The following is a 27,738-nucleotide window of genomic DNA, read 5'->3' as shown; positions in this document are numbered from 1 at the left end:
GGCCTGCTTTCGGACACTCGCCTTGGCGTTTCTGTTGGGTTTTCCCTTTTTCAACATCACGTGGTTCTCTGGCTGGTTCTGGGGGGCGCGGGGGCTGTTGCTCATCCGTGACACTTTGGGGGTGGGTCGTCCGCCGCCATGGCTCCCTGCCCTCCCCAGCCTGCGGGACCACGCCCTGAGGAGTGACGCACAGACCACCACCTGCCCACACGGCGGCCTGGCCTTACCCTCCAGGCACAGAGCCGCTGCAGGGAGGCCCCTGCCCAGCAGACTCCTGGCCACCAGCCGCCCTCCGGCTCAGCCATCGGTCCCCAGGAGGCATGGCCTGCTGGGCTGGCCAGCCACTGCCCACGGGCTCCTTTGCTCTGTGCATGCTGAGCACGTGGCCTGGCTGCGGCATGCTGCACGCCCACCGCTCCGCCTGGCCGCTGGGCCCAGACTGGGGGTGCCCCACCAGCCCCAAGCCAGCCCCGGGCGGCCCCTGCTCTCGGGAGGGCCAGTCTTACCAGCCCCTTGCTTCACCCAGTTCAGCTTTGCTTTGACACTCAATCACCTTCTTTCCTTTTGGTTCCCAGCCCTCCCCTGCCTGGGCTTTGTTGATGGGTGCCATCACCCAGGTGTGGTTCCCATAGCAACCCACTGCACAGCCTTGGTCAGAGCCCTTCCGGAGAGCAGGGTGGGGGGGCCTCTCCCCACCTTCTCCAGGACCCCCTGCCTGACAGCCTGTGGGCTCTGCCCTGTGAGTCCTACTAACTGAGGCCGCTGCCACCGCCACCGAGCCCACAGCTTCTCCCAGCCTGAAACTGACCTGTTTTTTAATAAGTTATTTAGACAGAATAGGACTCTGCATGTATTTAATTCTTGGGACAAAACGGTAGTTTACACCTTCACACACACACACACACACACGTGTGGTCTAGAATATGCACTATTTCTGGCCCAGTTTGCTGGGGGTGGGTGGCTGGGTGGGTGGAGGGTTTGTTTCAGGTTGGAATCTGGAGGGAGACCCTGATTTAGCAGCGTTTCCCCCGAAGAGCATTCCTGGTCTGTGGGGAGGCTGTGGGCAGCCCCGTCCAGCCCTGATGTGCCTCCGCCTTCCGGAGGGGCGGATGGCCTCACCGTCCACCGTGGCTGGGGGCCAGCAGCCTGCTCCTGAGAGCGGGGACTGGGGCTGTGGGGCGTGGGTGGCCCGAACAGGGGCGGGCAGGTGGTGGTTAGCAGTGGCCGCGAGTCATGGGGGAGTGGCAGGTTCAGTGGGCCACCGAACTGGGTCCCACACAGGGGACCACAGAGGGGACCTTCTCAAAAAGCGCTTTGGAAACTAGCGAGTGAGCGAAGCGCCCATTTGCCAGGCGCCTCCTGTGCCCTCAGCAGTGAGATACGCGCAGAACCCTGTACAGACCCCGCCCCCTGTACATAGCCCGGTGGCGCCCGGCCCGCTCGGGATGGGAGTTTTGTAGACTGTACAGAAATCGGCACCCTATTTTCTTGCAGTTGTCAGATTTTGTTAACCTGGATTATACAGACAGACGTAAAGTGTTTTAGCAAAACGGAAACAGCTGTGCCTTCTTCCTCTCTGGTTTTGGCTTGGGGCGGCCGGCGCTGCCGTGGGGCCTGGTGGGGCAGGAAGAGCAGGCGGGGGCCTTGCAGGGTCAGTGTGGTGGCTCGTGTTGCGGTAGCGTGGGGATGCCATCAGCGTCCTCTGATCCTGTGCCTTTGGAGCCACTGGTCCCTGGGGTGGGGGCGGGAGGGGGTGCTGCTGGAGCCCGCAGCTGGGGCCAAGCCTGGGGCTGCCGGCCTCTGGCTGACGTTGACCAAAGCGCCTTCCTGGCGTCGCTCCTGGGCAGCGGCGTGGCCACGTCTGTGGGCTTCTGTATGTCCGAGAGAGGTCTGGGTGGGCTGCTGTCTTCCCTGATCAGACAGCCTGGAGGGCTTGGACGTTGCCTGGACTCAACCTTTCTTGACTGCCCTTCGTTGCTGCCAGGACTCGGGAGATATGTCAGGGGGTGTGACAGGGTGGCCACGAGTCCGGAACCCTGGTGCCCAGCTGCTGAGTGTGCAGGGGCATTCACGTGCCCTCCACGCTAGGCGTGCCCTGCACCCAGGACTGGGCCCTCGCTGGCCAGTGTGCAGCTCGGGAGCAAATCTCCCCCTTCCCTGCCCCCCTGGCAGGACACCGGGCACCCTGGTGTGGGGGCTGCCCCGGCGGCCGCCTCCCTCCGGCCTGGGAGCTAACTGCTCCACAGACATGCACTGCGATGTGAATTTTATACGTTTGTAGAAATCCTGATGCTACTTCTACCTCTGTGAAGCGTCCTCCTGGGGCCCTGAGCCCCTCCTCCCGGCTGGCCTCCTGGTCGTCCCCTCCCCCCACTGATGGCTGCACGGTGAGGCTCAGGGGAAGCCAGCCCAGGGCCAGGTGTCTGTGCTCCAGGGTTGGGGCTCCCGGGACTCCTGTTGTCTGAGAGCCTGTTTGTGACGGATTCCAGAAAGTCTTTGTTAGATGGGTAGCCCCAGGCAGTGGGATCCAGGGCAGCCCAGGACTCCAATACCAGCAGGCCTGTGGCTGTGGGGCCATCCCCTGGCAGGTCCCCATGCAGATACAGCTCTGCAGACAGTGTCCCCCCAGGGCCTGTAGGCTGCATGTGCTGAGGCCAGCCCCTTGGCCAGGCCCAGGGAGGGGGCCATGGTGGCTCCTCCCACCTCTCAGCCCGACCCATGTCCAGCCCAGCCTCTCGCTGCTGCCCTTGGGTGGAGGGGCGGAGGGATGGGGTCAGCCTGTCCTGAGTGGGTGGGGGCTTGTCCGGGACAAGCTTTGGGCTGGGAGGCCCTATGGACAGGTGGCCTGAGGCCACAAGGTCCTTGGGTGGCCCCCTTCCTACTCCGGGTGCCCTTCCTCAGAGAAGTCCCTTTGTGGAGACAGGGCGTGCTCCCCAGGTGGCTTCTCTGGGTGTCTGGCAGGTGCTTGGGCGGCTCTCCAGGCCACAGAGACTGGCTCTCACCTCTCGGGGCGCATTGGCCACAGGAGTGCCTGCCCCGCCTGCCCTGAAGGGCTGGCACTGGGCTGGGGGCCACCCAGGGGGGCAGCATCGCTGCTGTGCTTGTCTGAAGCCACGGGCCCACGCTCCTGTGCTGGTGGTGCCTTGTACGGGGCTCCTGAGGTTTGACATCCGGGCTGGGTAGGGGCCGATCCTGGAATGGGTGGGCTCTGAGGGACGGCCAGGCCTGTGGTGCAGGAGGGTGGTCCTGGCCTGCGATTGTCGTGGGTGCTCTTTTTTAATAGCAATAAGTAGCCATTTTGAAGAAGGGGTGTGCCTGTACCTGCCTGAGTGTGCATGAGTATGTGCATGCGGGTGCCTGTGTGCACACACGTGTGTACCTGTGTGCACATGGGTGCCGTGTGTGCCTGTGATGCTATGCAGGTGTGCCTGTGTGCATGCACATGTGTGTGCCCGTGTGCACGCATATGCCTCGTGTACATGTGCACACATGAGCATGTGTGCGTGTATTGTGTGCCCGTGCCTGTGTGTACACATGTGTGGTGACAGGTGGGGCGCCTGGTTGTCAAGGGCTGCCTGCTCCAGCCTGGAATGAAAGGCGGGACGTGTGTGGTCAGGACAGTGGCCACGTCCCGAGCTCTGCTGCTGTGCTGGGCCTGCCCGGCCCCAGGGGACTGGAATGTGCTGTCCTTTCCTGGCACAGGATGCTGGACAGGCCCATGTGAGGGTGGCAGGACCCAGGTGAGCTTTTGCCGGGGTCTCTGGGCATGCGGGGAGGTGGCCAAGATCAGATTTGGTGACCTGGAGTCACCTCGGCCAGGCTGTTTGGTGCGGCTGCATGGAGGCCGTCTCTGGTCAGGCAGCCCCCAGGCCTGGTGCCCTGTCTGTGGGCCCACGACTGGGCGACTTTCCTGAGACCCTAGGACGTGACAAAACAGCCCCTGAAAGGGCCAGAGTGGCAGCGAGCAGAGTTCCAGAGGAGACAAGTTGCGGGGCCGGGGCATGTCGGGGTCCCAGCTTCCTGCGAGTGTGGGAGCAGCAGGAGGGGCAGGAGGCGGTGTGGCCCCCAATGCTGCTGTTTTCAATAAAGCCAGAGTTGATGGAACTGGGCTCTGTGCTTTCTTGAGCGACCCCCACCCGCACTGGTGGGGAGGGGCTGATATTCTGGAGATGTTGGGCCCTGTGAGATGCCCTGTCCCCGCCCAGCCTCCTCTGCCAGGGGCTGCGATCCAGGCCCCTGCGGGAGGGGCAGTGGGACCTGGCGCCTGTAAGAGAGGGGGGACGACGTGGGGTGGGGGTGTAGGTGGGAGAGCAGGGCAAGGAGGGGTGAGGAGAGGCTCAGGGTGGACACCCCAGCCTTGCAGATGGGGCCCTGCACCAGCCCAGCCCGGACAGCACTGCACAATGGGCCTTCTGCTCGGCCCTGCTCCCGGCATACCCCCAGCCATGGAGAACACGGGGCATGCTGTCTTCTCTGGGACCTTCCGGTTTAAACCAGGGTCAGGGGGTCTCAAAGCCTAAAGGCACAGCCCCAGGATGGGCAGCCCCACGGCTTCGTCCCTGCGTGGCACACACTGGCCCCGGGGATGTGGAACGTGCTTGGACGCTGGTCCCCAAGGCCGGGCGTTTGTTCTGAGCAGGACATCCCTGGTGCAGGGCTCCTGTGGCTGCGCCTGAGGTGAGCGCAAAGCCAGGCCGCTGGAAGCACGGCCACCATGCGGGCACTGGTGTGGGGGGCCCCGCCGTCTGGGCTGCTGTCCAGGCTGCCCCGTGAGACCAGCAATGGCACCTCGGAGCCGGGAGAGAGGCAGGCCTGGGCTGACGGACTGGAACAAGCAGGGCTCCCCGAGAAAACCCTGCCGGGCTCAGCGGGACCTGCGTCTGGGTGCCTGTCAACGTGTTCACCCTGCCCCAGACAGGTGTCGTGGGGACCTGGGGACCCGGACAAGGAGGCTAGTGGGAGGGGCTGAGGCCCTCTAGGGTGCCAGGGTGGTCTGGAAACGGGGCTGTGGGGCACGTTCCCAGGGGCCGCGACAGGCAGCAGGGCCGCGGGACGGCGCGTGGCTGGGGCCACAGTCCCAGCTGGGCACTTGGTAGCCACGCACTTGTTCACGTGATGTAACCTTCCAGTGCGAGGGGTCACGTCCGTGCCCCAGTCACAGGTGCTGGGAGGCTGCTGGGGTGTACGGCTGGCCCTCCTGCCCTGAGGGTCCGTGAGAACTGCTTTGAGGGTAGACGGGTCGGGGAGCCGCCTGTCCCAGGGCTTGTGGGGAAGGCACACCCCAGCAGGCTGTACGGGGCGCTCGGCCCTGGCTCCAGCCGAGTGGCTGCGGACGGCGGGCAGCCGGCATTTCCCGCCCACAGGAAGAAGGCACTGGGACAGGGTCAAGGACAGCTGTGCACACGGTGTTTACTCCAGGTGGCGACCACACGGTGACTTTGGCCTGAGCCAGCACGGACCGCCAGCCGCTGCCCGCTGCCCGGGCCGGTGGAGACCGGTTCTGCCCTCCCCCCGTCGCCTGGGGCTACAGGCAAAATTCAGGAGAAAAACGCAGACGCAGGGGGCAGGCGCTGACCGGGGGCTCAGCGGTGGCCTGGTGGTTGCTTGGAGACTCGGCAGGACGTGGGCGTGGCTGAGGGTGCGGGGCCTCCTGCAGGGGCAACAGGTGTCCCCAGGAGCGGCCGGCACTCAGGCTCACTTTCAGGGGCACCTGTGGGTGGCACAGGCCTCAGGGACCCCGCCTCCTCGCCATTCCTCCCTCTCCCCCAGCGCCTTGGGGGAGCCCCTCGCAGAGGAGCCCCGTTAGGGGCGGGGTAGCAGTGGGGTGCCCCGGGGCAGGGGGGGTGGCTCTGGCTGAAGGTCTGACAGCGCCCTTCAGCTCCTGAAGCCCCGAAGTGCCCGCTGCTGCTCTCCCAGGCAGAGGGGCTCCTCGAAAGGCAGGTCGGGAGGGCCCTGGGGGCTCCGCTGTGTGGGCAGGGCTGGGGCCGTGCCCGTGGCGGTGGGGGGCCACCTGGTCCCTGCCCCTGCCCCTCACCTGCAGCTGCAGCTCCAAGGCCCTCACGTGCTGCACGGACTCCATGGCTCCCCGGACGAGAGCTAGGAGAAAAGGGAGGTGTGAGAACCCCAAGTCCCTGTGCCTCCCTCCAGCGCTCCGTGGCTGGTTCTAGCTCCCCGGCCACGCCCATGGCATAGGCTGGGAGGCCCCTGAACTGTCCCAGCTGTGAGTTCCCCTGGTGCAGAGGATCCATCTGGCCCAGCAGGGCCGAGGCCCCGCCTCCACATCCCTCAGCTGCTGGCCCCCCTCACCCCTCAGGGCGCCCCAGGATCAGGCAGCTGTCAGGCCAGCTCCCCGCCCCCCTCGCATGGTGTCCCAAGAGCCGTGGCTGGGGTGCAGGGGACACGCAGCAGAGGCAGGTCAGGGGCCTGCCAGCCCCCACGGGCAGACGCGCAGACGCCTGCCACACAGGGGCGACCCGGCCCTCCCGGGAGACAGAAGCCGCCCTGTTCCCCTCTGGGCTCACCTGCGAACTCGGGAACCTGTGGTTCTTCCACTTCAAACAGCAGCTCGTCGTGAATCTGGGCCACCAGCCTGCAAGGAGGGAGTCCCTGCAACGGGGCAGCGAGGACGCCTCGCTGTCGGCCCAGCAAGGGGGCACCGCCCGGGGGGCGTGGTGGAGGGCCGGCCCACCCTCCGTGACTGGCACTGGGTGTCCAGGAGACTGTGGCTCTGTGGGGCGTGGCAGGGCCACTGGGGGCCTGCTGCCTGGGCCACCCCTGTCATCCGGACGCCTCCAGGGGGACAGGCATGGGTGAGAGGTGCCCGGTGAGCGGAGGCAGAGGGCCCAGAGGGAGGGGCTGCCCGCACTCGGGGTGCTGGCGAGGGCACGCGGGGCTGAGTGGCCAAGCCGCAGGGAAAGAAGAGCCCTGGGGGCCATGTGGCCTGACGTGGGCTTGTGGGGAGGGTCCCCGAGGACCACTGGGCGTGGGCCCGCTGCCAGGGCTGTGGGAGGTAGTGGGAGGGACAATCCTTTTTAAAAATTTACTTTTGAAGTCAAAGAAATATTTCATAAACTTTGGAAGGAACATTCAAAATTCAAAAGTGTAAGACAAAACACCTTAAGTCCCCAGCTCCCCTGCCTGGCCAGGACCAGAAGGGTCTCCCGTCAGCGTGGAGGCCGGGCCACGTGCACAGGACACTGGCCCTGCTGGCTCACGGTCCCGCAGCCCGGGCGCCGCAGCAGCCCCCCACCCCCACCCCCCGGTTCCTGCCGCGGAGGCCCGCTGGTGCCGGGCCGGCCCCCTCACAGGCCCAGTGCTCGCTCCGGCTCCGGGACCAGGCAGCCCCTGCACCCTGACAACCCCTCCGAGCCCCTCGCAGGGGGTGGGAGCAGAGTGCGGCTGCGGACATTGCCCAGAAGGGCCTGCGGAGGGACCACCCACGCACCACCCAGGGCAGGGGTCTCAGCAGGGCTTAGAGTCCAGTGACACGTGGTGGGTGCGATAGTGCGTGGGGTGGGGAGGGAGCCCCAGGCCACCCCCAGGACCAGCTCCCGAAGCTGCAGTCTCTAGAACGTGGGTCTGGGGGGGCCTCTGTGCCCCAGACCCAGTGCCTGCCCCTCCTTCAGGGCAGCTGGCCTGTCCACTCAGGGAGGGGAGGTGCAGGACAACCCCAGGGGTCTGCGGCCCTCTGGGTACGATGGTGGGCGTCAGGGGGTCCCGTGTGCTCTGCCCTCTGTGTGACCTGGCTGCTGTCCGGGACCAGGCCTTCGAGGGCAGGGCTGCACTGGGTCCTGTCCCGTCGCTGCCTGTCCGGCAGGCGTGGCACGTGCCGGAGGGGGCAGTAGGCTGACCACCCCGCGTGGGGCGGCCGCGGGCCCGGACTGAGCTGGAGGCCTGCAGTGGGCACCGTGGGAGGAGCCCAGGCTGGGGGAGCGCCCCTGTGGGTGCGCAGCACTTTCTGGGGAAGACACGCCGGACTCTGCCGCAGAGATGCGGGGTCTGCCCCTCCTCCTTCCTCTTTGTCGGTCCCTGGGCGGGGTGGGGACGGGGCCGTGTCCCAGGCTCTCTCTCAGAAGGGGACAACTGACCATCATGACTCTCTTGAGGGCGTGGCAGCCACTTCCATGGCAGCATTGAGAGGGCCAGGGCCAGTGAGCTGGAGGGACCGCGGGGCTGGGGCCCTGAACCTCGGAGCCAGTCAGCACCTGGGCGCTCTGGGTGTCTCAGGGCGGGAGCGGAGCCTGGGCGGCCGCTGCTGGGCCAGGCCACTAGCTCGAGAGTGCGTCCCCACCCCACAGGGTGTGCTGCTGGGCCAGACCCCAGGTGAGCGGCGCTTCTTTCCAGCTCTGCTTGCTCGGATGGCCAGCAAGGCCTTCTCACGGAGGCCCCAGCCCGCAGGCCCACCAGCCCATGCGGCCAGGCAGAGGAGCACGTTCCCGGCAGACAGAGCTCGGGTGGGAAGCCCCCAGCCATCCTGCTCGGGGCCTGTGGGCAGCGGGTGGGCCCGCACCGAGACTGCGGCCCTTGGACAGGGCCCTGGGGGCTGCGTGGGGGTGTGTCCGGTCACAGGCCTCCCGGACATGCATCGCTTCAGGCAGGCAGAGCGCATGTAGCCCGCGCTTCCCCCTACACACAACCAGGCCCTTTCTATTGCACTGGGAGGACAGGTCATGCTTAGAAAACATGGTACGAGATGCCGCCTGTCCCACACCCACCCGCTGGCTTTCTACTGCAGCACGACGCGCTTTGTTATGGAGAGCACCCCACAGACACGGAGGGGCTGGGGACAGAAAGGTGACCAGCTGGCCCATTAGACACCACAAGGACCCCAAATCCTCATGGAGCAGCTTCCTTTATGAACCCCATGAAACCTGCACACAGAGCAGGCTCTCCGCCTACATGACCCCAGAGCAGAACCCCGGGCCTCGGCGGCAAACCAGCGCAGGTGCTCACACCCGCCCCCAGCGCACCCCACGGCCGGGACGTGGGAAGGGAAGGTGGGCCGTCCCGCTGCCCCACCACAGCGCAAGGCGCAGGCCGACCTTGAGGAGGGGAAGTGGTGTACGTTCTGTCCCTGCCTCCCTGGCCCCCCGCAGAAACCAGAGACACAGCCCGCAGGGCAGGGCAGGGACAGCAGGGTGACTGGGGTCTCAGGCGGGTCCGGCCCTGCTGTCCCCAGGGTGGAAGGTGGAGTGTGGAAGAGGATGCGATGGCCGGAGGCGGTTCTGTGTGGCCTAGGGACAGTCTCTCCCTTCTCCTGGGCCAGGACGCCACCTCGCCACCCTGGGGTGGCCCTGGCCTGGTACACACTTCTGTGCAGAGTTGCTGTAATTGCGCAAAGGCATGAAAGCTTGAAAGTCAAAGAGAACCATAGGAAATACACGAAGAGACAGAAGACGGCTTTTTAGAAAGGTGAGAGGGTTCAGATTCAGAGGATACCACACCATGGGACTGTGACACTGGACATAGGCCAGGGGAGGGGGACCGTCTGATGGAGCAGGGCGGCCAGAGGAGGGGTCTGGCGGGCCTCCCCTGCGACACCCCTGCCCGCCCGGTGGGGGTTTGGGGGTGAGCAGGCCACCCCCAGTGGGGCCAGTGAGGTCACTGAACACTTCACCATCTAGGACAGGGCTGCCTCCCCGCCATGAGCTGCTCCCTAGCGGTGGACGCGCTGCCACCCGGGAAGGGTCCTCTGGCAGCCGAGGTCCACTCTGGTGAGTGTACCTGGGGACTAAGGAAGGGGGAAGCCAGAGCCTCTGGGGCCTGACATGCTCACCTGCCTGGGGACTCCAGGTTGGCTGCCTGGCACGCAGGGCCGGGAGCTGGGGAGCTGGGGGTGGCTTTGGGTCAGCAGAGGCTGGGCCAGGGCTCCTTGTCAGCCGGCTCCCCGACACTCAGGGAGTGTGCCCGGGGGGAACAGCAGCAGAGACAGACCAGAGAGAGCTGTAGCCCCACCAGCCCCGGTGGGGCCCACCTTCGAGGTGTGGGGGCCCTGGCGCCGAGGCAGGGGCAGCGGCAGGAGCGGGGTGTCCGGCACACGGGCTGAGGTGAGTGGCAGTGGGGTAGTTTGGAGCTCTTGTGTCCTGTCTGAGGGGCAGGATGGGCGGCCCCAGGGCCTGAAGGAGCTCAGAAGCTCCCGAGAGGAGGGGCCTGGGGAGAGGCACTTCTGCACCAGGGGAACCCCGAGAGACCCCATGATGCCCCAAGGTGAATGGCCCGTGATCACCACGTGCTGCTGAGAGCAGACCCCTGGGTGCATGGTCCAGCCCAGGAGGGAGGAAAGGGACCTCCCAGGGGTACTAAGAAGAGCTTAACTCAAGGGGTCGCTTTGCTTGGGGAGTGGTGACATTGTCAGCACCATGACCCAGACCCGCGGCAGGCGGTGGGCCCCTCCCTCCCAGCCCTAGGAAAGGCAGGTGCACGTGCTGCACCACCCAGGCCGGCCGGCCCTGCCCTCACTGACCTGGCTGTCAGGGTGCGGGACGCGGCGACTGCGGCAAAGACGTGGATCATGGCCGTCTTACAGAGGTCTGCGGCCGAGCCTGTGGGCACAGGGGTTCCGTCTCACTCAGTGTGAGGCCAGTGCCCGCAGGGACTGCCCAGCACTAGCCGGCTGGGTGACGTGCCGCCCCGACCACCCCGACCGCCATCTCGTGGTTCCTGTGACATCAGGAACCCCACACGTGCGCTGGGTCCTCCGCTTGGGTCCGGAGGTCAGTGCAGACTTGGCCGTGTCCTTATCTAGAACTCGGCTGAGGGACACCCCTTCATGTGACCTCGGGTGGCGGGAAGACTTTTATGTCCTGCTCACTCCCGGAGGACGCGCCGCGCCCATACCCAGCTCACTCCGTGGACACAGACTTGTGTTCACGGCTCGATGGCTTCCTCATACGTGAGGACCTGCCTCAGAATCAGAGGTATCTTGCACTTGAAGGGCTCCTGTCTGCTGGTCACTCTGGGGCTCAGAACTTGGGACCTGATCCTGGCAACCCCTCCCGCCCACTGTCGCCATCTCCCGAGTTCTCCAAGGACAGGGAAGGCGGAGCCTGCGCTGAGCAACTCACCTGCGGGCCTCTCTGCAGGACTGGCTGGGGCCTTGCCTCTGTCCTCCACACCACCCTCTTGCTGCAGAACAGCCCTCTGGGGGTAGCATGGGGCAGCAGGCACCCTAGGGCTGGCTTCTGCCTCCCGGCTTCCTCTCTGGGCCCTGGGGAGTCCTAGCTGGGGGTGACGCCTGACTCCCAGACGATCCTGAGGCCACGTCAGGACAGCTCGCTGCAGGTGGGGCGTGAAGCCCGTGACTACACCCCTCGCTGCACCGCCACGCACACACATGAGCTATCTGCGCACTGCGGCTGGAGATGACTCAGGTGTCTTCCTAACCAGAGGCAAACAGTGTGATGTCACTGCCACCCTGCCTCCTGCTACAGGGTGGGGGCTGGGGACACGCTGTGTGTAGACACCTTGCTCAGCCCTTACGCTGCTGGGCAGGAGGGAACAACAGAGGCCCACGCCCAGGCCCTGCCCAGCGGGACAAGCTCCCAGGGCCTCAGTTCCCTCTGCAGACGTGAGGAGGACCCTGCTCCAGACTGTCTCTGGGGGGAAATGTTGTAACTATAAAGACCACTGCGAACTGAGTGCCTCCCCGCTTCTGGAATGTTCCACCAGTGCCTCCTGACAGTCCCTGCCAGGGAGGACAGAGCAGGAAATAGGGGACAATGATCTGTGGGGTCCCCGGCCCTGTGGCCACTAACCCCGGGGAGCAGAGGGAGCCCGCAGACAAGTTGAGGGTGGCGGGTACCTTGCACCACGAAGTTCACTGCCTGCCGCTCAGCCTGTGCCCGGAGCTGCCGGTCCCACGCGTGGATCGTTGGTAGCGGTCTCCTTCTGCCCGTGATGGTCGTCACGTAACCTGGGTCACACGAAGAACAGCAGGGTGAGGGGCAGGAGCAGACAGGCAGTGTGGCGCCCTGGTGGGCGTGGCCCCCTCAGATTCCGGCCGGGCGCCCCTGGTCTGTCTCCAGGCCAGCAGGGAGGGTGGCCATCGCGTGTCTGACCTTCCGCATCTGGATTCCAGCAACAGCTCCGACACCCCACTGCCTTGGCTCTGCCTGGCACCCCCTGTCTGGGTCAGGTCCCCCCTCCTCCCAAGGGTGTGGCTGACAGCGTCCTCCAGGGGCCCTGCTTGTTTCTTTCACACAGAGGTCCCCATCTTGCTTGCCCGTGGGCATCTGTCTTCCCCAGGTGGTACCTACAGGACCCAGGAGCAGGTATCCTCAGCGTCACACCCTGCCAGTGCAGGGCAGGCACTTGTTTGAGTGTGTCCTTGCAGGGTCTGCCCGGAAATGTGACTGCTGGGTCAAAGGCCACTCTGGCTTCACGCTGGGACACGGTGCGCCCCACGCCCACTGAAGAAAGTTGTGTCTGAGGAAGGGGGGACTCTGGCTCTGAGTCTCGCCCTAACGCCCAACCTCTCAGCTGTGAATTGGGGAGAGCGGCCCCCCACACGGCAGAGGTGCCGCGGCGCTGCGGAGGTAACTGTGGCCGGTCACTGCAGCCATGCCTTTCCCATGTCCTCCTGCCAGAGTGACCCTGGCTCCGCTCCCCAGCACTGGGCTGTCACTGTGTTAACACTTGGAACTTGACAGTGTTTTATTTTCCTCAAGGGTCTTCTTTCCCATCCTGGGCCCAGGGACGGTCAGGGCTGCGCGGCTTCAGTGAGGACGCAGGCGGCTGCAGGCCACGGCTGAGACCGTGCTGGGCTTGGGGGCTCGGCCGCACGCTCTGGGGGCCCGCGAGGGCAAGCGCGCTGGGCACTGGGCGCGCACAGGGCGCGGACAGAGGCCCCTGCACTGCTCACGCCGGGACCGCCCGCGGGCCGGGAGGGGCCTGTGTGGGACTGCGCGGGAGGGTGGGGAGTCGGGAAGGCGGGCGTGGTGTGCGTCCCGGGTTCCAGCCCGGCTCTCCCGCGCACCGCACGCGCGCAGCTCGCCGCCTCCCCTGCCCGGACCCTCCACCCGCCCTTCCACCGGCTCTGCCGTGAACTTCCGCCCTCCCGTTTAGTTGCTTCTCTTTAACTTGCTCTGCTGCTCTTTCCCAAGTGTCTGGTGTGGAATACAAACCGTGTGTGTCCACAACTCCTTCCTACAAATACCCTTTTGAAGTGTTCCTTCAACGCAGAGTGAAGGGTCAGCTTGGCCGTGTCTCACCGTCTTCCATGTGAGGTACTCCTACTGCCACTCGTGATTTTATTGGGACTTTAAAAAAAATCCTAGATCATTTAGGAGTGCAGCTCATCTCCAAATAAGCAGATGGACAAGGAAGGCCGGGGACCCGGTGCTTCACAAGGCTTCTGCCCAGGCCTGCGGGACTCATTGGCTGGAAATGGAAACGCTCCAATTTCCCTTGTACAGATGGACGTCAGACTGCCGTTCATCCCACGGCGGTCACACAGCTGCTTCTAGGAGATAACCTTTGAAGTTGGTGACTGAGTTACGGTGAAGTACGCGTCTCTCGCAGGAACGCACATCCTCTGCTTTCAGGTGCAGGCGTGACTTCTGTGTGTGTGTGCAGCGGTCATTTTCTAACTCAAGCTTGTTGCTTTTGTCGCCTTAAGTAGAGCTCTGAGCCCTTGTCAACTGGAATTTTTGTGTCCCATTTATACAGCAGGGGCTAGACACCCACCCAGTCCCCAGGCTCCACCCATCAGCCCACCACCCTGCCATCTGTCTAGCCACCAGCCGGAGGAGCAGGGCCACGAGCTGCCGCAGGTCGGGCGTGGGAGAGGGGAGGGCCTGCCAATGGCTCTGGCTGCTGCTCTGCTGGCTTACCTGTCTGGCGACACTGGGCGATGGTTGCTTGGGCAAAGTCCTTGATTTTCTTGTACTTCTGCAAAAAGCTTTCCAGAAACTGGGAGGCTTCCTGAACAGTCACTCCAAGGCAAGCAGCAAGCCGGTCCTTCCCTGTATGGGCAGAACCACCAAGATCAGAGGCAGCCCTGACTTCCACAGGGCAGGGGCCGGGAGCACACGCCGCTAGGCAGGGACCCCCCGTGCGCGGAGGAAGCCACCAGGAGGGCTCCTGGAGACGTGGTGAGTCAGGTCCAGCTGGCGCCACCGGTCTCTCCTGATTGGTCAGGACGCTGTTGGCTTTTGGCTTTACACCTGAGGAGTGCAAGGTGCTGGTCCGCCTGGCCGGGGCCTGGCAGACGCCTGTTTACTCAGCAGAGTTGGCCGAGTGCTGCCAGGGGCTGCAGGGGCAACCGTGCTGGAGCAGGCATGGCCTGGCGCTCAGCCTCGGCAGCACGCCGGCAGTGGGCCGGCACTGAGGAAGAGAGGGCGGGCAAGCCCTGCTGCCACACTGGGAGGGGACAGCGCCCAGGGGCTCCTGTGCTTGAGATTCTTGCTGTGAGGCAGACACTTTTGGTCAGATCAGTATTTGGTCCTTAGAGGATGCAGGTGTTCTTGCGATGCTTCTTACCGCAAGGTCTGTGGTGAGGACAACACCCCGGTCCCGTGACGGCGCTCTAAGTCCCAGCTCAGCTCGCCATGTGCAAGTGCTGGGGCCCAGCTCCGTCACTGCGGGTGGCTCTGTGCGGCCTGGGGGACGCTACTTGACCTGCAGGAAGCCCAGTTTCTTACCTGTGACTGAGGAGCACTAGCCCTTGCCCACGCTTGTTAGGGGGACCCTGCGAGCTGGGGTGGGTAGAGCTCCACGCAGACTGGCCCTACTTGGTACTCAGTGTGGAGTCATTCCGCCCCATTTTCTCCAGAAAAGAAGACTTTCCACAGACAACGAGGAGTCCTTAAGGACAGGCAGGGGCTCCTCGCTGGACAGCAGGGTGATGGGACAGCCCTGGGCTCCAAGGGGCTATGTGGTGGGAGGGAACCCGAGAAAGTGGCATGGAGGCCTGAGTCCAGGAAGCATGACTAGAACCAGGAGTGGGCATGCTGCCTTGGCACGGGGTTGCTTTAGGGTCCCACTGGAGGGCACCCCAAGGGCCTCTAGACCCCATGGTCCGGAACCCACAGCCGGGAGGTGGGCACGAAGCACAGACACGAGGCTGCAGCAGGAAGGGGCTGGCGGCGTCCGGACCCAGGCCTGTCCTGGCCCGGCTGGCGGATGCGTTCAGAGGTTTTGGACAGAAGAGCGTTTACGTCGTGGCGAAGGAAGGGGCAGATGTTTGCTTCCACTGCTTGGCCAGGGAGCGTGCGAAAGGCTGGGGACCCTGTGCTTCACAAGGCTTCTGCCCAGGCCTGCAGGACTCTTAGTTTGGCTAGAAGTGAAAACGCTCCAATTTCTCTTCAGGCTTAAGTAGGACCACATGACAGCTCCCTGACCGCATTGTGCTGAATGAATGCAATCTGCCTGCACCTCTCTGTCTCTGAAGTCCCCCTCGCTGCCTCTCAGCGGGGGTCCCTGAGGGGCGGCCCCACCAGCTTCCAGAAAGGCATCAGGCGGGGCCTGGAGTCTTCTTCTCAGCCAAATCCCTCCTTGTGGCTGATCCGCTGTTAGGCCCACTCGGCGGATTTTCATTCCTGATGTTGCAGTTTTAAGGGTTAGATTTTCAATTTGGGTCTTTTGATCTTCTGAGATTCCCTGTTCTTCATTCACTTTGAGCCTGTTTTCCTCTGCATCCTTGAGCATAGTTACAATAGTGTCTTTAAGATCCTTATCTGTTAACTCTAGCATCTGGGTGACCTCAGGACCCGCTTCCACCTGCCTTTCCTCTCGAATACGGATCCAGTCACATTGCTTCTTCATATCACGTGTTTGGTAATTTTGGGCTATAGCCTGGATGTTGTGAATGATATGTGGTAGACACTCTGGATTCTGTTACGTTTTTCTCATGAGTACTAATTTTTTAAAAATAATAGGGCAGTTAGTTTGGCTAAAGTTAAACTTGAAACTTGGTCTGTCTGATTGGGCAGCAGCTGAAACCTCCTTTGAGCCTTGTCTGACGTCTGCCCTTGTCACGGAAACTTGGGGATCAGCCAGAGACTCGGGCAGAGCTTGTACTCAGAATTTTTAGTGTTCGTCTTCAGCAATCTTCTGCATTTCTCCTTCCGCTTTGCAGACTCCACTCTCTGGGTCTTCAGCGAGCGAGCGGACGGGTGAAGGGCTGCGAAGTGGGCAGCTCACCCTGCATCGTCCTTCCTCCTGCCGCTCACCTGCCTGCAAGGCCCGTCTGCCATCAGGCAGTTTTCAGCGCCTCTCAGCTGTGGTTTACTACGGGTGCCACACCCCGAGCTGGCTTCTGGGACAGTGGGCTCACAGGAGCCCCTCAGCCACCCTCAGACGTCTCTCCTCTCCTCGAAGCCTACAGCCGAGAAAGCGCTTTCCTCCCACCGCGCTGTCAGGGTACAGGAAGGGCAGTTGCTGAGGTCCCCGCACCTGAGGGCCTGCTGATGGGGGGCCTGTGAGGTGGCAGCTCTGGAGGCAGAGACGGCGCTGGAGTCAGTGTGCACTCAGGCCTCTGGGCCCTGGATGCTTGCTCCCGACTCTGCCCTTAGTGAGTCTGTCCCCTTCAAGGCCACTGTGCCACTGCCCCTCAGGAGGACGGCTTTTGGCTCTGGAGGGCTTCCGTTCCAGGCTTCCCGTGTCCCAGCACCTCCCCATCACACAGCTCTCTTCCTGCTGGGCTGCTGCTGGCCGAGCCTCTGCCGTGTGGGCTGTGGTCGCAGGCAGGCCTGTGTCCCCAAGCGTGAGGGCCACCCGCTCGTAAATCCCGTGTGAACGCACCGTCTCGCCTTTCCCACAGATGGCTAATCACACCCGGTGTGTGCGTGTGGGTGTGCCTGTTACAATGTTAGAAAGACCACCTTCGCCCCCTCTTGGCCAAGTGCTCTTTTGCCCACACCTCACTGCTAACAGCTCCTCACTCTGGTTGGCAGTTCTCGGGCCCGCGGGGTCCTCGGTGCACTGCGGGCCTCAGGGGCGCTGGCTGCTCTGCCTGGAGTAGACGTGACTGACTCCGGCCTGGCTGGGGGCCACCCCCGGTCCCCGTGGCATTGGCCACTCAGTACTGTGCTCCCGGGCCTGCTCCAGGGTCTCTTCTGACAGACGGCAGCCCTCTGGGGGCAGGCTCAGCCCCGACGCTCGTGGGCCCCAGGCAGCACTGTGCAGCCTGAGGCATGGTGCACACTCGGTGTCCCTAGTGATCAGATGGGACTGGGCGGGGAGGCGGGCCAAAGACACGCGGGAGGCGGGCAGAAGACGTGGAGCCCTTAAGAAGCATCAGGAGGTAAACTGGGTCTCCAAACAGCAAGAGCTCAGGGCAAGACCGTAGGAGTCAGGAGCTGCTTCCTGGGGGAGGTGCCTCCTGCTGAGCTCAGAGGGGCCAGCAGAGGGCGGGGTGGGGTGGGATGCCCCCTTAGTCGGCAGGCAGAGGGCAGGAGGTGCCCCGTCAGTTTGCAGGTGCTGAGCTCAGCGAGTGCGGGAGCAGCAGCACGCTGTGGGTCAAGGCCCCAGGCAGCAGCGGCTCTGTGGCCTGTGGGGTCACTGCCGCCTCTGGTGGGCAGCCCGCCCTGGCCGCGGCGTGGGACCCGGCTGCCTCGCAGGCTGCAGGCGCTGCCCAGGCGCGGCATCCTTCTGAGCATCCTCTGCTGCGTCCCAGGCCCACCCTCCCCTCCCCTGCTGTTCTCCCTGGGGCCCGTGACAACCACGTGGACTGCACCTTACTCTGTGCCCCCCGCGGCCAGAGCAGCAGCTCCAGACCCTCAGGGGCAGGTTTACGTGAGAACACAGCCCTGTGACCCATGAAAGCTGGCTGGTTGGAAGCCCCTCTGTGGAACTCCCGAAGGGTCTGGCCGCCCAGGAGAGCGGCCCCATTTGCCCGACAGGCTCCGCTGCACTCGTAGCAAGGGCGGCTCAGGCCTGCGCTGCCGGCGCACAGGGACCGGATCAGCTGTCACGCTGGTCGGCGACAACGGGAACAGCAGCCACAGAAATGGAGGCTCGGGGTGGAGCCCTGTCACCGCTGGGGCTAAAAGCAGCCAAATTACCGTTTTCACCGACATCACGGGTGGTGACTCACTGCTGATTTACGGAGCGGAGCCCTTTCTTGTCCCGAAGAAATGAAGGGAATGCTCCAGAGGCGCCAGACTGACACCAGTGAGAACGGACCCTGGGGGCGTTGTGGGGGGCACACACTGCTGTCCTCGTGGAGCCCCGCGCCCTGCAGCCTCTCGCAGCTGGACCTGAGGTGGCTGCCCGCCCGTCCCTGGGGGCGTGTGCTCATCCAGCACTGAAGGGGAGGACCCAGGCGCGGTGGCAGATGCCGCAGAGGAGTTAGCTGGCGTCAGGTGCTGCTCCAACGGCCCCACCTCCACATTACCCAGGCCGGTGGCAGGGGCCCAGAGGGGTGGAGGGCCTTGTATAAGGTCACACAGCCAGGAGGGGACAGTCAGGACTCCACTGGGCTGCCTGGCTGGGGAAGAGGGAGCAGTAGCCCCTGGCAGAGCCGAAGCCAATGGCGCCCCTGCAACACGTGACTCTGACCCAGGGCGCCAGGCATCAGTCTAAGGTGATTGGTGGACTGCTGCTTCCAACCAGACAGAGACTCCGGAGGCTCAGGAACATGGCAGAGAGGAGGCCAGGAGGAGGTACCCGGTGCCACCCTGCTGCCACCCTCTCAGTTCAGTTACTCGGTCTGTTGTCCAAAAAGTGTGTGCACAAAGTGCTCTCCAAAGCAGAGGGAAGCCCCTGCTCAGTCACCTGCTCAGGAAGCGCTGTCTGTGCCCTGTACCAGGTGGAGCCGGCAGCCCTGCCTCACGGAGCGCCAGGGGCTGGGGACACGGGGTGCGGGCCAAGCCCAGGGAAGAGGCAGCGGAGAGGAGTGTCCTTCACAGCCTTGCGTGGCTGTCCCTCGGGGTGGGCAGACTTCCCGCTGCTTCTAGCCAACAGCAGGGCTGGGACTGTGTGACCTGGGAGTGGAGCCCCGCCTGCTGGCGCCGCCCTCCATGCTGGCTCCGAGGACCGGCGCCCACGTTGTAAGGCCAGTGCGACCAGGACTGAGGCCCCTCAGAGCTGACAGCCAGCAGGGGTGGGAGGCCTACGAGAGCTCCCAGAGCCGAGCCCCATGGGGGACCCAGCCAAGCTGTGCCAGAACCCTGACCTGCAGTGACGGGGAGGTGACAGATGGGTGAGTCACATGTCCCAGGGAGTCTGGGAAGGGGACAGCTGAGTGAAGATCTGACCGAAGTGAGGGGAGCTCTGCCGGCGGTGGGGTGAGGGGTCCCGCAGTGGGGCCAGCCTCGCTAGTTTGAGGTGGCTTCCAGACCTGTCAGAGCGGGTCACCCAAGGCTGGGAAGAGACACTTTGGAGGCACAAGGTGACCCCTATGCATAACTGACGGTGTATTACGCTTGCTCGGACACTGCTTCTCCTTTGCACACAAAGGCTCCCACAGCAGAGAGTGAGCTCCAGCCAGGGTCTGAGCTGGGGCCCTGCTGCCAACGCAGAACGGAGCCAAGGGAGAAGGCAGTCCCACGGGTCTGGCCGTGGCCACAGGGGCCCTTGCTTAGGGACGGCTTCTCCCTTGTTCTCCTGCGGGGATCCCAGGCCCCCCTGATTCAGCATGACCAGAGGGAGAGAGTCAAAGGGTGAGGGTAGGGGGACAGTGGAAGGGAGCTCGCACCAGGCCCTGGGGCTCGGGAAGGAGGGGGAGTGGAGGGAGGTCTCCTTGAGCAACGCAAGACACAGAAATGGCCGCCAGCAGAGCTTTGTGACGTAGGGGTGGCCCTGCAATGCCCCGTCCAGCTGGTGACTCTGGTTGACACTCACTTCTGTGCCTGTCCCCTCATCTGAAAGGGTGACGTGAGCACTGAGTGACCACGGCTGGGAATGGTCTGACTAGTGTCTGGCGCATGGCAAATCACACCCACGTTTGTGCAAAGGCACACGGGACACAGACCGAGCTGCCCAGGCTGCAGGTGGCTTCTCCAGGTCCTGGCCACATGTGAACGCAGGCTCTGCCCCGGCCGCAGCCTACCTGCCCCGTAGACCACGGAGTACACCACCTTCTTGGTCTGCTCTCTGTCTGTGTGAGTCACATGGTCTGCGGGGATGTCCCTCCTGCGTGGAAAGAGGGCACGCTGTCAGGTACATTGCTCTCATCTGCCAAGGGGCCGCCAGAGTCCAAACCCCGCATGCCTCCCCACCGGCCCGCACGATTCTTTCTCTGAGGGCTCTCAACTGTTCACAGTCAGCCCCTCTCATGGGGGGGGTGGGGGGGCGACATTTACCTCTGCAGCGCCCATCCCACCGTGAGCCCTCCACAGACAGGGGCTGGCACGGAGGCCTGAGCAGCCGCGAGCTGGCCACACTGGAGCGTCCACGGGCCAGACCACAGAGTGCGCTCAGCAAGGAGAGCCCACCCGTCCGGAGGAGGGCCCGCTCGCGTCGGCCCGCGGGACTGCATGAGCAGCTGGGTGGGTGAGCCCCTCCTGGGGCCAAAACACTCCGGCAGAGGAAGGGTCAGCACTGCATTGGACTGCCTGGCCAGCTGAGGGAGCCTGTCCCGAGCGCAGTAACTGGCTCTGCGCTGGCCCTTGGGGCTCAGCAGGGTCATGGATAGCGCTGCGGCCACCCTCTCCCGGCCAGGCCAGCCCCACGTGGAAGCTCGGGCTCTTCTCGGGGATTTTCAGAGCTGGAGCAGCCCTGGTGTGCACGGGCAGGCCTGCCCGAACTCCCAGCACCCTCGGGCCTCTGCCCGCTCCCCTCACCCACAGCACCGCCCCACTGCCCCCTGAGCCTGCAGGGCCCTGTCACTTGCAGGCTGTTTTCCTTACAGCGTTCTCAGCAACGCCAGCCACCTTCCTGTCCCAAAGTGAGTTCTCAGTCAGGCAGCACTGCCTTCAGGCCCCTGGCAGGTGAGCACCCACAAGCACAATGTGCGAGCAGGTGGGCCTGCTCCACGCAGGCACCAGGGACAGGGCCCCGTGCTGGGCGCCGGGCTGCTGCTCGGAGGGGAAGGGGAAGTGAAAGCACCGGAAGTTCTCCTGCTGTTTCAAGTTGCCCTTTTCTGTTTTTACATTTTATTTACTGATTTTAGACAAAAAGAAGGGAGAGAGGAAGAGAAACATGGATTTGTTGCTCCATATATTAATGTATTCATTAGTTGATTCTTTTTTTTTTTTTAATTTTTTATCGTTTTAGAGAGAGGGGAAGCAGGGGGAAGAGAATCGATCAGTTACCTCTCATACACGCCCTGACCAGGGACCGAATCCGCAGCCCAGGCCTGTGCCCTGATTGGGAGTTGAACCAGCGACCTTTTGGTTTACAGGACAATGCCCGACCAACTGAGCCACACCAGCCGGGGCCATGGCTGATTCTTGTCTGTGCCCTGACTGGGATCAAACCCACAGCCTTGGCGCATGGGGATGACGATCTAACGCACTGAGCCGCCCCGCCAGGGCCTAAGACGTTCTTTTCTTGACTCGGCACCTGCTTGGCTGTAGCTGCTGACTGTCTCCCAGGGTTCAGGCAAAACTGGTTCTCATGGCTTTTGCTGGACCTTTTGATGCTCCTGTCAGGACAGGCCCGCAGAGCTGCCTACGTCACCATTGTCATGCATGTCACTTAACTCATTCGTTGTTACCACCTGATTTCTAAGTACCAATGCATTTTCTTTCTTTCCTATCCTTTTCCTGCTGTGTTAGTTACCCTTGAACTTCGTATTGTCAGTGGCTGTGTTTAGGTAAGAGACAAAAAGCCAAAACGAAGCCACGCTCACAACAAATACCCGTCCACTAGTGTGTCACTAGCCACCTTGCTCCCCACCCAGTTCCCTGTATTTTGAAAACCTGCCGGGTGCTCCAAGCCCGCTCAGGAAAGACACTGCTGAGAGACTCATTAAGCCTGCACGCCCCCATCCCCGCCCAGGGTCACCCGCGATGAAGCAGAGGGTGCCTTGGCTCAAACACGCAGATCTGAAGACAACTGTGGGGTGTGGGGTGCCCTCAGCCCAACCACGGGCCCTGTCCTCCCTGTGGGAGCAGCAGCGAGCACTCCTAGGACCTGCCTCTTCCCAGACAGCCACAGCGTGCAAGGCCTCACAACACAATCAATAAACAGAAATCCTGGACACGTATGGAACCCGTGCTTTGCGCACAGAGACTGTCCCTTCTCCTCAAGCAACATGGCACACGCACAAGGACTGTCACACATCAGGGCCCGCGGAGACATAAAAGGTCGCACCAATGGGAATACTGCAGAAGCACTCTGGCCCCAGTGCAAGAACACCAGAAAATAGAAACAAAAACAGCCCCTGCACCGGGAAATAAAACAAAACCACTTCCACAGACAACTTTTGGGTGAAGAGAAATACAAATGGAAGTTACATAACTTCTAATGCAAACGTTTTGTGCCAACAGATTATATTTAAAGCAGTGAGGACATTTCATAGCCCTAAATGCCTGTGCTAATAAAACTAAAGGAATGGAAGTACATGAATTAACTTAGAACAGCAACAAAGCAAAGCAAGAACCTACAAGAGGAAGGTGATAAAGCTGGAGTAAGGTCAGAGCAGCAAAACACCACGTGAAATTAATACATAAAACTCCTGGTTCTTCAACAAACAAAAGACAAGCCATGAGCTGATTTAACCAAAAGGAAGCAGGCATGAGCATGAGACACGTGCAGGCGACAACGAGGGGGAGTAAAGAGATGCAGGAAGTTTAAAAAAACTTAAAAATTACTTTGCACAACTCTACGCAAGTAAATTTGAAAACCCAGGTGAGCCCTGGCTGGTGTGGCTCAGTGGATGGAGCACCGGCCTGCGAACCAAAGGGTCGCTGGTTCAATTCCCAGTCAGGGCACAGGCCTGGGTTGTGGGCCAGGTTCCCAATCGGGGGCCTGAGAGAGGCAACCACACATCAATGTTTCTCTCCCTCTCTTCCTCCCACCCTTCTCTTCTTTCTAACAGTAAATAAAATCTTTAAAGAAAAAGGAAAAAAAAAGGTAAAACGAACAATTTCTTTAAAAAAAAAAGTTATAAAAACTGACCTGGTAGAAATAAGAGTTAGACCAATATCCATAGAAGAAATACAGAAAATTACTAGGAACTCATCATCATCATCATCGGCAGCCGTCCGTCTCGAGAGACGATGACGTAGCTTCCTGAGAGTCTATCTGCACCGCCGAGAATGGCTGTGCAGTCCGACTCGGGAGTGACAATCCCTGCCGCACTTGTTACAGGTGAAGGCAGATGGCCGTTGTTGCTGCTGTTGATGCTGCTTCCGCCTCGATCTTTTCTGGGCCGCCTCCTCGTTGCGCGCAGCCTCCGCGCGTGACGTACCTTGCCTGACCGCGAGCCTCCAGGCTAGGCGGTCGTCTGCTTGAACTTCCCATGTGTTGAGATTGATGGAGCATTGTGTCATGTCCTTTTTGCAGATGTCTTTGAACCGCAGTTTTGGGCGCCCTGTCATCCTCTGGCCTTCTGCTAGCTCGCCGTAGAGGAGGTCTTTGGGAATACGGCCTGCATCCATTCTTTTGACATGGCCGAGCCACCTGAGGCGTCTCTCGCTAAGAACTGCATGCAAACTGCTCATGTTGGCTCGCTTCAGCACCTCGGTGTTGGGGACCTTATCCTGCCAGGCAACATGCAGGACGTGTCGCAGGCACCTCATGTGGAAGCTGTTGAGTTTCCTTTCGTGCCTTGCGTAGGTGGTCCACGTCTCGCTGCCATAGAGGAGAGTGCTGAGTACGCAGGCTTGGTAGATGCGCAGTCTGGTTTTCTCAGTGAGGCTGGAATTGTTCCACGCTCGCCGATTCAGTCTGGCCATAACTGTGGCTGCCCTGGCAATTCTCCGGTTGACCTCCAAGTCGACTGACAGAGAGCTCGAGATGGTGGACCCGAGGTAAGTGAAGTCGTTGACAACCTCCAGGGTGTATCCGTCGATGGTGATGCATGGGGGAGTCCCCGTGCCTTGAGCCATAACGTTCGTCTTCGTCAGGCTGATGGCTAGTCCGAACTCCTTGCATGCGTGGGAAAGGCAAGTGACTAGCTGCTGGAGTCCCTCTTCGGAGTGTGATGTCAAGGCTGCGTCGTCAGCGAAGAGCATCTCACGGATGAGCACCTCTTTGACTTTGGTCTTGGCTTGTAGACGGGCCAGGTTGTAGAGCTTGCCATCGGATCTGGTGTGAATGAAGACACCCTCGCTGCAGTCCTTAAAGGCGTATTGGAGGAGCATGGAGAAGAAGATTCCGAACAGCGTAGGCGCGAGGACGCAGCCCTGCTTTACTCCGCTGCTGACTGGGAAGGCCTCAGAGGTTGCGCCGTTGTAGGACACCGTGCTGTGCATGTTGTCGTGAAAGGACATGACCACAGCAAGCAGATGTGGTGGACAGCCAATCTTCCGTAGCAAGCTGAAGAGTCCGCTTCGACTGACCAGATCAAACGCCTTCGTGAGGTCGATAAAGGCGAGGTAGAGTGGTTTATGCTGCTCGTGACACTTCTCCTGCAGCTGGCGTAGGGAGAAGACCATGTCCACTGTTGATCGGCCAGCTCTGAAGCCACACTGGGACTCTGGGTAGACGCGGGAAGCAAGGGTCTGCAGACGGGCAAGAGCGACCCGGGCGAATACTTTGCCGACGACGCTGAGGAGAGAGATGCCCCGGTAGTTGTTGCAGTCGCTGCGGTCTCCTTTGTTCTTGTACATGGTGATAATGTTGGCGTCTCTCATATCCTGGGGGATGTAACCCTCCTTCCAGCAGCGACAGAGTAGATGGTGGAGCGGCTGTAGCAGGACTGGTTTCCCGCTCTTTAGGATTTCTGGAGGGATTCCGTCGCTTCCTGGTGCTTTCCCGCAAGCGAGGCGGTCGATGGCTTTGCCGAGCTCTGCCGCAGTAGGTGGGGTGTCTAGCTCCTCCATGACTGGTAGGTCTGGGATGGCGTTAAGAGCAGTGTCTGTTACGGTGTTCTTCGTTGTGTACAGCTTGAGGTAGTGCTCGGTCCACCGCCGCATTTGCTGTTCCTGGTCAGTGATGACCTCACCTGTCTTGGACTTAAGGGGGGCGATCTTGGAGGGGATTGGGCCTGTTGCCTTCTTGATACCCTCATACATTCCTCATGCGTTGCCTATATCGGCGGCTTCCTGGATGCTTCTGCACAGGTTTAGCCAATAGGTGTTGGCACAGTGGCGGGCGGTCTTCTGGGCTTTGTTCCTGGCAGCCCGTAGAGCTTGAAGTGTACTGGGAGTGGGCGTGACCTTGTAAGCCAGTAGGGCCTTCCTCTTAGCCTCGATCACGGGTTCCATTTCTTCCCAGTGAGTCTCGTACCAGTCAGCGTTCTTCCGCTCTTTCTTCCCGTAAGCAATAATGGCAGAGTTGTATATGGCGTCGCGGAGACGTGACCAATTGGATTCGATAATGTCATCTGCCGCCACTCCCTCGCCGAGTGCATCTTCCATCTTGTTGATGAATTGTTGGGTCTTAACTGGGTTGCTGGCACAACTGGTGTTGATGCGTGGGCGACCCTTCATCTTGGAGTGGTGCAACCTCTTCGGCGTTATGCGCACCTTGCTTACCACGAGGGCATGGTCCGTGTCGCAGTCTGCACTGTGGTAGCTGCGGGTGAGGAGGGTGCTGCCAATATCCGTTCTTCTGGTGATGACGAGGTCAAGCTGGTGCCAGTGGCGGGAGCGGGGGTGCCTCCATGACACCTGGTGGATCTCTTTGCACTTGAAGAATGTGTTTGTCACGCACAGGCTGTGGTGACACGAAAGCTCAAGCAGTCGCTGACCATTCTCATTGATCTTTCCTCTCCCAAAGTTTCCGAGGCAGGTGGGCCAGGCCATGTGGTCGGCTCCTACTCTTGCATTGAAGTCTCCAAGGAGATAAAGAGCGTTACTTCTGGGGATCTTGGATAACACTTCGTCCAGTGCATGGTAGAACAGTTCTACTAGGAACTATCCACAAAAAATACCACCAGGCCCAGGTGGCTTCAAAGGGGAATTCTATCAAACCAGCAGAGATCGGAGAGTCCTGTGCTGTATAAATTGTTCCAGAGTGTAAAAAATGAAGAAAAAGTTCCAAACTTATTAAGCAAGTGTAAGGTACACAAAAAACATGATAATGAGCCTGCAAGAAACAGAAATTGCAGACCAACACCTCCTGTGAATCGTGATTGATGTAATCATACTAAACAGACTCATGGGAACCAGAGCCCACACTACACTAAGAAGATGGGCCCCATGACCAAGCGGAGTGGGTACCAGGGAAGCAAGGTTGGTTCAATGCCAGGATATCTGCTAATATAACTCACCACACTAATAGGACCAAGGAGAAAATTCCATGATTGTCTACAGAGCTGTTGGAAAAAAACCTACTCCTAAATAAAAACTCTTGAGAAAATAGGAATAGCTGGATACTTCCTTACAATTATAAAACAAGGTACCTCAATCCTGAAGCCAGCATCTAACTAACGGGAAACCCCAGAGGCATCCTTACTGAAGTCAGAAATGAGGCAAGGATGCCCAGGATGCCCACTGTTATTTAGCGTTGCTCTGGACGTGTCAGCCAAATCATTAGAGGCATAATAATTGGAAAAAAATTCAGAAGAACAATCTCTGGTTGGAAACTCCTAATGAATCAATACAATAATTCAGCAAAGTCCACCCAGTGCGGCTCAGTTGGATGGACATCACCTTGCAAACAGAAAGGTCGCTGGTTGGATCCCTGGTCAGGGCACATGTCTGGGTTATAGGTTTGGTCCTCAGTTGGGGCACATACGTAAGGCAGCCAATCAGTGTTTCTCTCACATGGATGTTTCTCTCCCTCTCTTTCTCCCTCCCTTCCCCTCTCTCTAAAAATAAATAAATAGAACCTTTTAAAAATTTTTTTAAAAAAAAGGTCTTAAAGAAGATGCGGAAGGCTGAGGATACAGATCTGCACGCAGCAGCATGGGAGGCCTGGCGGCGGGCCGTGCTCAGGGTGAGGGGCACGGTGGGGGGTTCCCACACAGCTCACTGGGACAATTGGCTGGCCGTGTTGGGAAAAATCAGTTGGATCTTTGTTTTCATGTATCAGAAAACCAGAGTCCGGACAGATTAAAAGCCTACATGTGAAAAAAAGGCAAATAGAATTAAAGAAAATAAAGAGATTGTAAGTTCCCACAAACAGAAGAGTATCGACAGAAAGACACAAACAATACAAATCGTATATAAATTAATAGTCTGCATCATAGTTTTAAAACCCAGCACGATAAAAAGCATTGTAGAAAATTGAGAGACAATTAAAAACTACGCACTGGCCTATGAAGGAGAAACAGGGCACATCCAGAATATATAAAGAACCTCGACAAGTCACCGAGAAAAGACAGCGGCACAGAACACTGGGCGGAGGGCGGGAACGAAGCAGTTCAGAAGTGGGAGCTGGAAGGCGAATGGGCAGAGCCCTACCCGTCCCGGTAAATGCGAATGAAGAGCACAAGACGTAACTTTTCACAGAGCAGACTGGCAAACATGAGTCCCCCACTGAGGAATGACAAGGACAGATGTGGGGGGACCCCAAAACCTGGAATTTATTTATACAAAATCTTGTACTTATTCCTGCATGTTTAAACTTCGGTCCCCTTCAGAGTGCTCTCTGTCTGATGCAATATCGAGACATTTTCCCCCACGGCTCAACCCGGTTTTTGAACTTGTTGATTTTGATGCCTTTGAGTGCTTCTGCCATTTTTTGTTTCACCTCTTCCATATCTGCAAAACGTTTCCCTTTGAGAATTTTTTTAATCCAGGG

The 27,738-nt window shown here is 60.8% G+C and overlaps 1 protein-coding gene across 1 annotated transcript in view; it reads right to left on the bottom strand.

The window, feature by feature from the left end:
- Positions 1–5,483: 5,483 nt before the first annotated feature.
- POLN (DNA polymerase nu) overlaps positions 5,484–27,738 on the bottom strand; it is an 86,808-nt gene continuing 64,553 nt past the window's right edge. The window contains exons 18-24 of the mRNA XM_090267165.1: positions 19,991–20,073; positions 13,830–13,961; positions 11,801–11,911; positions 10,463–10,541; positions 6,522–6,589; positions 6,035–6,096; positions 5,484–5,710 (exon numbers count right to left, since the gene is read on the bottom strand). Of these exons, the coding sequence (XP_090123291.1) occupies positions 5,525–5,710; positions 6,035–6,096; positions 6,522–6,589; positions 10,463–10,541; positions 11,801–11,911; positions 13,830–13,961; positions 19,991–20,073 (721 nt within the window). The 3' untranslated portion in view covers positions 5,484–5,524. The remainder of the gene's footprint in view (positions 5,711–6,034; positions 6,097–6,521; positions 6,590–10,462; positions 10,542–11,800; positions 11,912–13,829; positions 13,962–19,990; positions 20,074–27,738) is intronic.

The sequence above is a fragment of the Furipterus horrens genome, unplaced genomic scaffold (genome assembly GCF_987537825.1).
Source record: "Furipterus horrens unplaced genomic scaffold, mFurHor1.1.pri manual_scaffold_2, whole genome shotgun sequence".
Lineage (NCBI taxonomy): Eukaryota > Metazoa > Chordata > Mammalia > Chiroptera > Furipteridae > Furipterus > Furipterus horrens.
This window is presented reverse-complemented; position numbering and strand designations above follow the sequence as displayed.